Source organism: Nerophis lumbriciformis, linkage group LG16 (genome assembly GCF_033978685.3).
Source record: "Nerophis lumbriciformis linkage group LG16, RoL_Nlum_v2.1, whole genome shotgun sequence".
NCBI classification, from domain to species: Eukaryota; Metazoa; Chordata; class Actinopteri; order Syngnathiformes; family Syngnathidae; genus Nerophis; species Nerophis lumbriciformis.
The window spans coordinates 39903078-39916681 of record NC_084563.2 but is presented as its reverse complement, the minus strand read 5'-3'; the positions used below and the strand labels follow the sequence as shown (position 1 = coordinate 39916681).

General features: G+C 40.4%; 1 protein-coding gene across 1 annotated transcript in view; it reads right to left on the bottom strand.

Annotated features, from left to right (window-relative positions):
* The window catches only part of LOC133617268 (ribosomal protein S6 kinase beta-2-like), a 59836-nt gene that overhangs the window by 29585 nt on the left and 16647 nt on the right, over positions 1-13604 (bottom strand). Inside the window, exons 2-8 of the mRNA XM_061977158.2 lie at positions 13205-13259; positions 13098-13135; positions 12713-12827; positions 2298-2366; positions 2068-2215; positions 1263-1320; positions 768-868 (exon numbers count right to left, since the gene is read on the bottom strand). Coding sequence (XP_061833142.1) covers positions 768-868; positions 1263-1320; positions 2068-2215; positions 2298-2366; positions 12713-12827; positions 13098-13135; positions 13205-13258 — 583 coding nt within the window. The 5' untranslated portion in view covers position 13259. The remainder of the gene's footprint in view (positions 1-767; positions 869-1262; positions 1321-2067; positions 2216-2297; positions 2367-12712; positions 12828-13097; positions 13136-13204; positions 13260-13604) is intronic.

Genomic DNA, 13604 nt, shown 5'->3' with positions numbered 1-13604 from the left:
TATAAATAGTTTGTCTGTGTTCGCGCTTATAATAACAATATCAATAATACTTAGTTAATATACAAGTCACAAAATGTAAATGGAGTATTATTGTTAGTATTTTGGGCATTTTGGATGTTTTTTATTGGGTTTTATGGGCAGAATAGAGGACCTCCCATTGGCTCCGCAGAAAGCAGACTTTTATTTACGAGTTAGAATGCATTTAAAAAAAAATACATCTGCCGTTATGTGTTTCATAATGATTGTGAAAAAAGTGCAGTTCCCCTCTAAAGAGTGTGAAAGGAAGTGGCGGATCACCTTGGGGAATATAAAACAAAAATAGTGCATGACACATCCTTTTGTGCATTTGTTACAGTAAACATTGCGAGCTCCCGCCAAGCAAAGACAGCAAGACAAAGCTAATGGCAGAAAAGTCGAGCTGCAATGAGTTTCATAGGTGAGTGATCAGACCCGCTGGCATCGATTGGCTTAGCCAGCAGCAAACTTTTGTGACTATTGTTAGGCTAGCCTAGCCTAACGGGCGAGTAAATAAAACACTCCCCCTGACACACACAGGCCAGTACAAGCAGGCAAGCGGAAATTGGATTGGATCAGAATTGTGAACCTTTCAATGGTTTTTAACTTGAATAAATACAAATATTTAAAAACATATAGAATGCTGGGGAACGGGGGGCATAACTGAGGCTAAACAGATTTCTTACGGGGCTATAGCATATCCTAGCCCTGGTGTAACGCTGTGCCTGGCGCCAAATCATATTTTCAATTACCTTGGTGATTAAGCATGATGTTCTCAGGTTTGAGGTCTCTGTAAATAATTCCAGAGGAGTGGAGATGACCAAGAGCCAATATGATCTCTCCTAGATAGAAACTGCAGACATAAACATTGTTAACATCAAAGGACTGGAAATTATTACCCAAAAGCAAGTTCACAATTCCAAAGGTTTTGATGCTGCGTACTATTCATATTACAAACGCAATGGTGTTGATATTATCCTGCCAGAAACATAGCATCTACATATCTTGACTACAATGATCAAATCAAACTTTGACTTGATCTGTTATTCGTGAAGGACAAAAACAATCGCGATTTAAACTTCTATGTACTAATTATCGTACATTCAGCTCTTAAAACAGACAAAAAATGCTTTTGAGTTGCATTCTGGGGGTTTTTTTTTTCGTATTTTATACAGTGCCCAGAATTAATTTAGTACTGCGAAACATGAAACTATCACATTATGTTCAAAAGAAGAGAGCATTATTACCAAGCCGTGTCCTCCAAGAAGATGCCTTCCTTCTCCAATTGCATGAAAAGTTCCCCTCCTGATAACAAATGCACATAAGTTATAAAAGTTCAGTTTTACACAGTAAAGGTACAGTGGAAACTATGTCTACAAGTGTCTTTTTTTGTTAATACACACAAAAAAATTAAACTTCAATGTGGATGTGAAGTTATTTAAAAAAAAAAATGGAGGTTATGGCAACTAAAAATTTATTTGTTTATTGTGTTTAGTGTTTTTTTTTTTATTAATCAATTAATCAAACAAACAAATCGATAACCAATAAATTTGATAGCTGCAGCCGTAGCTGGTTCCTACATTTGTTTGTCTGTATTTGCGTATTTACCGCAAAACTTCGATTGAAGCCCAAATGTTATGATAGCAAGGGTGTTTTACTTTAATTCAATACTTTTCATTATATACTGAGCTCTGTGATGTCACACAACACAAACTTTTTAAGGAAAAATTATACAAAATGCATTCCTTTTTATCACTGAAATACACCTTTGTGAGAGTTCACTTTTTTCAAAGTAGATATAAGATCATTGTTTTCATTACCTTTACAGTGTCTTACCAGGTACAATGTTTAGGAACTTACAAACATGACCTGATTTGATATTTTGGATTCATGTTTGGACAAAAACACGCTCATGACCAATTAAAAATTACTCTCAACCCCTTTGCTTCTTACAATTCATCCATAATTATATTTAAAATGACAATCCGACTAACCGTTTTATCTTCATACAAAGGAGCATGGATTGCTTCAATATGGACCTCTGCCTCTTACCACTTAAGTACTCCAAGATGAGGTACAGTTTCCCACCGGTCTGGAAGGCGTAGAGGAGATCCACAATGAAAGGATGTCTCACCGTCTCCAGGATTTCCCTTTCTGCGCGTGTATGGGCAGTGTCTTTAGCGTTACACACTATTTTGGCCTTAAACATAGAAAGAGGCAAAACGTTTGGCAGGAACATGGATTGTTTCCTTGTTTCAAGGATGTTAAATGATGTATTCTACCTTTCTCAGAACTTTCATGGCAAATATTTTTCCTGACAGGGCACCTTGAACTTTTTTCACCTGAAAAACCTAAAAGAAAATATATTTTGCCATTAGGTCAAAAACACAGAATGTTGGCGTTCTAAGAGGTGTAACAAAACACGGTTTCTTTTAACCTGTTCAGTCCAGATATTTATTTTGTGTGCTATGAGCACCAAATGTTCTGCAAACATTTCACATGGAGGGGAAAAAACATTAAGCTTCAACAAATCAAAACTTTTTAGCCACCTGATAGCCAGCATCGCTGTGACAGTGTTTTGAAACCCTACAAAGACTCCTGCTGCTAAAAGGCCGCCCCAAATAAAGCCGGAAAAAAAAGTGTGCATAACATACGGTTAAATCTAAATTTAAAAAAAAAATAGATATAAATACGTTATTGGTTATTGTATCAATAGCAGGTAGTTATATCATAATTACTGTATATTAAGTTAAGTGTGCTAGTCTCATCTTTGGTTGAATCTTACCAAGTGTAACGTGCATCTTAGTTGTAGTTTTGATTACCACATTTGGTTTGACGCATGCAACACGACGAGTTCCATGTTACGTAATTCAATCAATCAAAAACGAGAGAGTTGGCTGGACATTAAGACGATGGAAAAGACATTGCGGCCAAAAATCTAAACTTTGTGTGAATATGTTGACAAATAGGGCACTTCTATTATCTTTAACTAAAGAAGAGCAGGCGGTGGCTAATACTTCTTTATACTGTATGTAACATGAGGGAGAAATTAAATAAGCCAGCTTGAAAGATTTCTCAACTATAAGCTCTGTAAAGTAGCCCGGAATTGTTTTTATTTTCCATCCATCCATCCATCCATCCATTTTCGAACGCTTGTCCCTCTCGGGATCACAGGGGTTGCTGGCGCCTATCCCAGCTGCATTTGGGCGTAAGGCGGAGTACACCCTGGACAAGTCAACACCTAAAGTTAAAAGTTAAAGTTAAAGTACCAATGATTGTCACACACACACTAGGTGTGGCGAAATTATTCTCTGCATTGGACCCATCATCCTTGATCACCCCCTGGGAGGTGAGGGGAGCAGTGGGCAGCAGCGGTGGCCGCGCCCGGGAATCATTTTTGGTGATTTAACCCCCAGTTCCAACCCTTGATGCTGAGTGCCAAGCAGGGAGGTAATGGGTCCCATTTTTATAGTCTTTGGTATGACTCGGCCGCGGTTTGAACTCACAACCTACCGATCTCAGGGCGGACACTCTAACCACTTGGCCACTGAATGCAATATTACAAAGTTCCTCACAAGAAGCCTTATATTAATAAGCAATATGACTGAACAAGTTAGACACGCTGGCGTCACTACAAGATCAGGATGCAAGTGGGCAGCTGACACATCTGTTGCACAAGCTGAGAGCATGTTGAGGCTACGTGACATCATAGGAACGCCATGCACAGGAAGACAAGGTCTTGGAACTTCCCATGTCCAACAGTGGAGTAAGGCAGAACCCAGGGAAAGAAGAGCTATGATCCAGGAGGAAGTACGAAACCTGGAAGAGGAAGGTCGGAAATCAAGAGCAGTGGAACTAGCGTCCCAGGGAGCCTGGACCAAATGGGACCTCCCCAAGAAAAAGATCACGTGGGCAGATCTATGGAAGCTGGAATCATTCCGCATCTCTTTCTTGCTGAGATCAGTGTATGACACACTCCCGACTCCAACAAACTTGCACAGATGGGGCAAGAGAGAGGATCCACTATGTAAGCTTTGCGGACAGAAGGGTACCATGGCGCACATCCTGTCAGGGTGTAAAACAGCACTCACCCAAGGGAGATACAGATGGCGTCATGACAAGGTGCTCATGACACTGGCTATCACCCTGGAGCAGCAGAGATGCAAGAAACGCAACCACAAGGGAGAACAAGATCAATCCAGTTTGTGAGGGAGGGAGAAAAGCCACCAACCACAGCAACATCAAGGAAGAGCCTATTGCAAATGGCCCGTTCTTGGGACATGAAGGTAGACCTGGGAGGAAGGCTGCAGTTCCCCCAGGTTGTCCAGACAACCCTGAGACCAGATGTGGTGCTGTGGTCTGAAGAGGCAAAGAAGATCATTCTCATAGAACTCACAGTCCCATGGGAAGAAGGGTGCGACCAAGCCTTCGAAAGGAAAAGTGCCAAATACCAGGACCTTTTGAATGACTGCAGGGGAAAAGGATGGCAGGCATGGCTGTTCCCGGTCCAGGTCGGCTGCAGAGGATTCCCTGCCCAGTCGGTATGGAGAATGCTCACAGCCTTGGGAATAACAGGGAAGGAGAGAAAGACAGCAGCTTGCAGGATTGGGGAGGCAGCAGAGAGAGCCTCTTGCTGGTTATGGAGCAGGAGAGACGAGATGAGCTGGAAGCCAGGAGGAGGAGATAAGCAGTGAATTGGCCACCACTGCCGGCCCACCAGCGGTAGGGTGTTATGGTTTAGGGTCGAAACACCCAATGACCGCTGGATACCATCTGATGATATCAAGTCCTCCTGGCCAAGGCTCCATTCACCTAAGGCAGGGGTCGGCGAGCCGCATGCGGCTCTTTAGCGCCGCCCTCGTGGCTCTCTGGAGCTTTTAAAAAAATGTATGAAAAATGGAAAAAGAAAAGAAAAAATCTATTTTTTGTTTTAATACGGTTTCTGTAGGAGGACAAACATGACACAAGCATCCCTAATTGTTACAAAGCACACTGTTTATATTAAACATGCTTCACTGATTCGAGTATTTGGCAAGCGCCGTTTTGTCCTACTAATTTTGGAGGTCTTTGAACTCACCGTAGTTTGTTTACATGTATAACTTTCTCCGACTTTCTAGGACATGTTTTATGCCACTTCTTTTTCTGTCTCATTTTGTCCACAAAACCTTTAACGTTGTGCATGAAAGGTGTGTTTTGTTGATGTTATTGACTTGTGTGGAGTGCTAATCAGACATATTTGGTCACTGCATGACTGCAAGCTAATCGGTGCAAACATGCTATTTAGGCTAGCTATATGTACATATTGCATCATTATGCCTCATTTGTAGCTATATTCGAGGTCATTTAGTTTCCTTAAAGTCCTCTTGATTCAATTTATATCTCATGACACACTATCTGTATGTAATATGGCTTTTAATTTTTTGCGGCTCCAGACAAATTTGTTTTTGTATTTTTGGTCCAATATGGCTCTTTCAACATTTTGGGTTGCCGACCCCTGACCTAAGGTGAATGAAGAGGAAAGGATCTCCGGATGTAATATAATCAATCTAAATTGTGTTATTATTTGGCATCGGTACCAGTACTAAAACGTATTTCAATAATTTTCAAAATAAAAAGGACCACAAAAAAAGCATTATTGGCTTTATTTTAACAGAAAACCTTACGATACATTAAACATATGTTTCCTGTTGCAATTAAATAAGAATGTTTGGCAATAAATAACATAGTAAACGTACTAGAAAACTTCTCTTTTAGTCGTAAGTAAGCAAACAGGTTATACAAGCTCCTAATTTGCCTGCTGACGCATGCAGTAACATATTGTGTAATTTCCCATTGTATTATTTTGAGGGACAAGTGGAAGAGGATGGATGAATGGATGATTCATCTTCTAGTTCATTTACTGTTAATATCTGGTTTAGGGCTGCATGATTAATCGAAATCGAATCAACATTGAGGTTTTAATTAGTGCGGTAAATAACCGCAAGAGGCTGAGGTTTTTTTTTGACCGCCGTCACCAGCATTTGAGTCACCAATCAGAATTGTTGAGCGTCGCGTTTGTTCGTCTCTCGCTTCAAACAGTAAAAAATACGTATTAATTTGTGCATTGTTCTCAACACTTGAGCGGGTTTATTTAACAGTGGAATTAACTGACCCCTCTTTTCAGTCATTCACAATCTTTGTCTCTGCCACTCGCCAGTGAGCAGTGCCGCGTGATGGCAACAAACAAAGATACAATGTCCGACATTATTTTTCCAACTAGGAAACAAATACACAAAGCGACTCGGTAAAGAATCTGGGTATTATCTTCGACCCAACTCTCTCGTTTGAGTCACACATTAAGAGTGTTACTAAAACAGCCTTCTTTCATCTCCGTAATATCGCTAAAATTCATTCCATTTTGCCCACTAGCGACGCTGAGATTATTATTCATGCGTTCGTTACGTCTCGTCTCGATTACTGTAACGTATTATTTTCGGGTCTCCCTATGTCTAGCATTAAAAGACTACAATTGGTACAAAATGCGGCTGATAAGACTTTTGACAAGAACAAGAAAGTTTGATCATATTACGCCTATACTGGCTCACCTGCACTGGCTTCCTGTGCACTTAAGATGCGACTTTAAGGTTTTACTGCTTACGTATAAAATACTACACGGTCTAGCTCCATCCTATCTTGCCGATTGTATTGTACCATATGTCCCGGTAAGAAACCTGCGTGCAAAGAACTCCGGCTTATTAGTGATTCCCAGAGCCCATAAAAAGTCTGCGGGCTACAGAGCGTTTTCCATTCGGGGTCCAATACTCTGGAATGCCCTCCCGGTAACAGTTAGAGATGCTACCTCAGTAGAAGCATTTAAGTCCCATCTTAAAACTCATTTGTATACTCTAGCCTTTAAATAGACCCCCCTTTTTAGACCAGTTGATCTGCTGTTTCTTTTCTTTTCTCCTCTGCCTCCTCGCCGGGTTATTACGGTTCCGGTGACCATGGATGAAGTGCTGGCGTGCTGGCTGTCCAGAGTTGGGACCCGGGGTGGACCGCTCTACTGTGCAACGGTTGGGAACATCTCTGTGCTGCTGACCCGTCTCCGCTCGGGATGGTCTCCTGCTGGTCTCCTGCTGGCCCAACTATGGACTGGACTCTCACTACTATGTTAGATCCACTAAGGACTGTTCTTTCACAATATTATGTCACTCGACATCCATTGCTTTCGGTCTCCCCTAGAGAGAGGGGGTTACCCACATATGCGGTTTCTCATAGTCATTCACATCGACGTCCCTTATGTGGGCTCTGTACCGACGATGTCGTTGTGGCTTGTACAGCCCTTTGAGACTTTTGTGATTTAGGGCTATATAAATAAACATTGATTGATTGATTGATACACTTTAAGATGTTAAATATCTATTGACCGTATTTTCCGGATAATAGGGCGCACCGGACTATAAGGCGCACTGCCGATGGTCTATTTTTGATCTTTTTTCATATATTAGGCGAACCGTATTATAGGGCGCATTAAAGGAGTCAAATTATTTATTTTTGTTTCTAAATTGAAAACACTTCCTTGTGGTCTACATAACATGTAATGGTGGTTCTTTGGTCAAAATGTTGCATAGATGATGTTTTACAGATCCTCTTCAAGTCGCTTTCTGACAGTTGCTTCCGAATGCGCCGTTTTGTGGGCGGTCTTATTTACGTGGTTCACCTTCGGCAGCGTCTTCTCCCCGTCATCTTTGTTGTAGCGGTGTAGCGTGCAAGGACGGGGGTGGAAGAAGTGGCAAAAGATGGAGCTAACTGTTTTAATGACATTCAGACTTTACTTAAATCAATAACGGAGCAGCATCTCCTAATCTATGGCTCACTAGTGCAACAACAACGCCACAAAATGTGTGCCGTGAAAACCCGTCCGACCGAAACTCTCTCATGACTAAAGTTCCTTGGGTGAATAATGTAAACCCACTCACTACACTGGTAGTTTTTAGCGCTTCCATAGTGAGATGTAAGTTAGAACTTTACGCTACTTTATATTAGAAATGGCAACAGCAGAGGGTGAATGCCCCATAACAAGAAGAAGCTTATCGACTACGCCATTGGCACAGACGACAGTGGCGGACGTGCGCAAATTTTCAGGACTTATGTATAACTCAAATACACATCAGTCAGTACCAGAAGGTAAGAAAAGTTGGTTTTGCATAATATTGTGAAACAAAACGCCAGATAATATGTCTGCTAATGGGTGCCATTTTGCGGTCCTTATACACACACCATAGTAATACTTGTATCTCTGACTACGGTAGCCGTAATGGACCGACAATCCATCAAGTGGTGCGGCTTCAAAGTCATGCTAAAACATTTTTGACAGATTTTTGAGTGCCGTGTGTAATGGTCTTTATTTTCAATGGAACATTTAAAGTTTTGGTGTTGTTTACTGGCGTCAAATTGCAGTCCACACATATCTCTTATGTGTGACTACCATCTACTGGTCACACTTATTACCAACGTTCCCTCTAAGGTGCGCAACTGCGCAATTGTGCACTGGTTATGCGTCCTCTGCGCACAGCAAATCTATGCCGCGCAAAAAATCAAATCCCACTCTAAACAAAATAAAGAAATCATTTGTTTAGTATGATTTTGCAATACAACTGTGAGTAACAGGTGACGAAAGGCGGCCACCACAGATAAAACAATGTTTGTCAACACTTAAACTATTGTAACGTCTGTGGAGACACTTAAAGGAGGACAGGAATTCCATCGGTCCCTTTATTTAGCAAAATTGTTTGTCGGCCATAACCACACCAAAACAATGTGTAAAATACTTTTATCTAGCAAAACTGGTCGTTGTCTACCGTACAAACCAAGCCAAAAGCAACACTTTGTTATCTGTTATATCAACAGCAGACGCTTGCTCTCACTCTCACCTGCACCAACACATATACTATGGCAATTAGCCACTGGTGCGTTTAGGGCCACACAAAAAGTTGGACAACTCCAACACAACACGTAAAATGTAAATTACAGGTCGTTTTACTATGACTCCTCAATCAGTGTGCTTATTCTACTGTCATTTGTTACGAATGTTATTTTTTGGATATTAATCATGAAATGATGTTACAGGACTACATAATTGCTAATAAAAATATTTATTTTACGGACAGAAAGTTAATAAACACTTCATCTCATGCAACATGTGAATGTTTTAAGGGGAACTAAATGTGATCTCTGAAAGGGGTACACAGTCTTTCCAAAGCAGGACCCCCACCCAGGCATAAAATACTATAGTGCATAGCTGATTAAAAAAAAAACAATATCGAAGTGGGCCAAATCACATCTATAAGAAAATAATCTCTTGAAATTGACTAGTCACCTGATTATAATAATAAGACATTTAAATTGTTATGTCAGGTTTGCGACAAATGTGCTGCTGGTATGACCACAGTGTGCACGTCTGTATTCCACTGAATGCTCAGGGTGTTTGCTAACACACATGAAAAATTAGAGGGAACATTGCTTATTACGTACTTATTATGTACCAAACATATTCTAAGTAACAAAGACTTAACTTAGAGTTATTTGGACACTAGGGGGAACATAGTCTAAGTAATAAAGACTTAATTTAGAGTTATTTGTTAGGGTCAGGGTTAGAGGGTTAGGGTTATAATAAGGCCATGCCGAATAAGGCATTAATAAGTACTTAATAATGACTCGTTAAGAGCCAATATGTTACTAATTTGCATGTTAATAAGCAACTAATTAATGGTGAATATGTTCCCCATACTAAAGTGTTACCATGTTTTTTGCTGGTGCATAAAATGAACCGTGCATGAACATCACATCTCTCGTTTATGTTTTACTTGGTAAACACTTGAACGCAACATTTTTACCCTTGATGTACTTAACAGACATTTGAACGCAACAATCTCGTTAATGTTTTACTCGGTAAACACTTGAACACAACATTCTTACTTTTAATGCACTTAGTAGACATTTGAATGCAACACTATTATTTTACTTGGTAAACACTTGAACACACCATCCTTATTATTGATGTACTTAATAGACATTTGAACGCAACACTCCCACCATTATTTTACATGGTAAACACTTGAACACAACATTCTTACTATTGATGTACTTAATAGACATTTGAACGCAACACTCCTGTTTATGTTTTACTTGGTAAACACTTGAACATAACATTCTTACTATTGATGTACTTAATAGACATTTGAACGCAACAATCTCATTAATGTTTTATTTGGTAAACACTTGAACGCAACATCCTTACTATTGATCTACTTAGTAGACATTTGAACGCAACACTCTCGTTTATGTTTTACTTGGTAAACATTTGAACACAACATTCTTACTTTTAATGTAATTAGTAGACATTTGAATGCAACACTATTATTTTACTTGGTAAACACTTGAACACACCATCCTTACTATTGATGTACTTAGTAGACATTTGAACGCAACACTCCCACTATTATTTTACTTGGTAAACACTTGAACACAACATTCTTACTATTGATGTACTTAGTAGACATTTGAACGCAAAACTCTCGTTTATGTTTTACTTGGTAAACACTTGAACGCAACATTTTTACTATTGATGTACTTAACAGACATTTGAACGCAACAATCTCGTTAATGTTTTAATGTTCAAACAACAAAACCAACACATGCATAAACTCACAACAAATTACACACCTGCAAACCAGTCAGCTGTTGCCGTATCCGTAATACGCCGATAGGGAGAAGTTTGTATTTACACGATGAGTCGGGTGTTTTGACCTCGGCCGAACCCCTAGGGTTCGATCGAACCCAGGTTAAGAACCACTGGTATAGATTCACCCATTCGTTTAAATTCAGCTAGCTGGCTTGCTGTTCGCGGTTAGCTATTGTATCTTCCTACGTTGTGTAGTGAAGCATGCTTAGCTATTCCTCGTCCTGCAGAGATGATACTTGTATGAAACATAGTTATCTGTCGCCATGGAGGCGAGGATTAGTGCTAGCTAAAACACTGTAGAGGAATGTTAGCCACGACTATGTTTTAAACGCCACTAGTAGATCAGTGCTTCAGTGTTTATATCTTCACCTTTATTGTTAGTTTTAAGTCAAAATACATCCATTCTCCTCCTCTAATCTTCACACTGCAAGTGTTCTGTGCATGTGTTGACTCATATATGCGCCGAGCCTCCTATTACAGGCAACGTCACCACGGCGTGTCATAATGTCCATGAAAAAAAAAATACCAGTATTTTCCAATGGCAGTATAGTATTAGTACCAGTATACCATACAACCCTGTAACTGAAGGAGCTGACTGTCAAGAGTTGATGGCACAATTGTAAAAGAGCGTAGGGATTCAAATGCAGTTGATTGCATGTAGAATGTTTTCATTTATTTAATAATACCACCTTAACATTTGACAACCAAACAATTACGCAAGGCGACTCGGTAAAGAATCTGGGTATTATCTTCGACCCAACTCTCTCGTTTGAGTCACACATTAAGAGTGTTACTAAAACGGCCTTCTTTCATCTCCGTAATATCGCGAAAATTCGTTCTATTTTATCCACTAGCGACGCTGAGATCATTATTCATGCGTTCGTTACGTCTCGTCTCGATTACTGTAACGTATTATTTTCGGGTCTCCCTATGCCTAGCATTAAAAGATTACAGTTGGTACAAAATGCGGCTGCTAGACTTTTGACAAGAACAAGAACATTTGATCATATTACGCCTATACTGGCACACCTGCACTGGCTTCCTGTGCACTTAAGATGTGACTAAGGTTTTACTACTTACGTATAAAGTACTACACCGTCTAGCTCCATCCTATCTTGCCGATTGTATTGTACCATATGTCCCGGCAAGAAATCTGCGTTCAAAGAACTCTGGCTTATTAGTGATTCCCAGAGCCCAAAAAAAGTCTGCGGGCTATGGAGCGTTTTCTATTCGGGCTCCAGTACTATGGAATGCCCTTCCGGTAACAGTTAGAGATGCTACCTCAGTAGAAGCATTTAAGTCCCATCTTAAAACTCATTTGTATACTCTCGCCTTTAAATAACCCCCCTTTTTTTAGACCAGTTGATCTGCCGTTTCTTTTCTTTTCTCCTCTGCTCCCCCCTATCCCTTGTGGAGGGGGAGACACACAGGTTCGGTGGCCATGGATGAAGTGCTAGCTGTCCAGAGTCGAGACCCGGGCTGGACTGCTCGCCTGTGCATCGGTTCGGAACATCTCTGCGCTGCTGACCCGTCTCCGCTCGGGATGGTTTCCTGCTGACCCACTATGGACTGGACTCTCACTATTATGTTGGATCCACTATGGACTGGACTCTCACAATATTATGTCAGACCCACTCGACATCCATTGCATTCGGTCTCCCCTAGAGGGGGGGGGGGGGTGTTACCCACATATGCGGTCCTCTCCAAGGTTTCTCATAGTCATTCACATCGACGTCCCACTGGGGTGAGTTTTTCCTTGCCCTTATGTGGGCTCTGTACCAAGGATGTCGTTGTGGCTTGTGCAGCCCTTTGAGACACTTGTGATTTAGGGCTATATAAATAAACATTGATTGATTGATTGATTTCCTAATTGATTTAACAGTGACTGGAAATGAAAATCCCTTATTTATACCCATTTTCCTGGGAAATTTCCTCTATGGTGAAACGCGAATGTTGGCAGGTATACGGACTTACCTTGCCATATGCACCTTTTCCAAGCACAGTGAGAAGCTCAAAGCAGTCAGGTCCAACTCTCTCACTGTCTCTGTTCACACTTTCACTGGTCAGGACCACCTCCTCTTTCTGTACACTGGATTATGGAACAAACGTAGAAGAAGAGTGACTTCCACAATATGCATTCTGTGTCAATTTGTCAGCACTTAAGATGCCAATTGCCCAGAGCACCCTACATTCTGATTGAATGCATCATCTTAATGCATATTACTTTTCCAGGAATTGTAACTTTTAGAAATTTTGGAATATGGTTGTATCCAAATCTCATCATTATTGTGCAATAAAAACAAAGGAGTTAAATTCAATTTAGTATCTGTTTTTAATCATAATGACAATTTGGACTCACTTCTCAGGCTCTGTCACGGTGCCGTCACAAATCTCATCCTATAGATATGGCACAAAAAGCCCAAACATGAAAACAAAGTAATGGTAGACAAAGTGTTGAAGACTGACCTCTGCGTCAGAGACGTCTTCAGTATCCAAGTCGATGTCGAACACTCCCGCCATCCTAAAATGGAGACTACATATAGTCAGGAAGTCATAATATCAACAAGATACAGTATACATTATACTGATCTAGTATAGTATAGACAAGTGTGTCAACCAATTTGTACAGTTTAGCTAAACCATAGCAAATAAAAAAGTTGCATGCTAAAAGGAGAACTGCACTGTTTTAGGAATGTTGCCTGTCATTCACAATCATTATGAGAGAAAAGAATACCTTTGGTTTTTTTTTTAAAGGTTTTAAAGATTATTTTTTTTAAAACACTTGAAAGATGCCGCTAATAGGAGTCACCGTTGGAGCCTTCAAAGCCATCTAAAACAACTTCAAAACCCTCTAGCAACGTTTTGT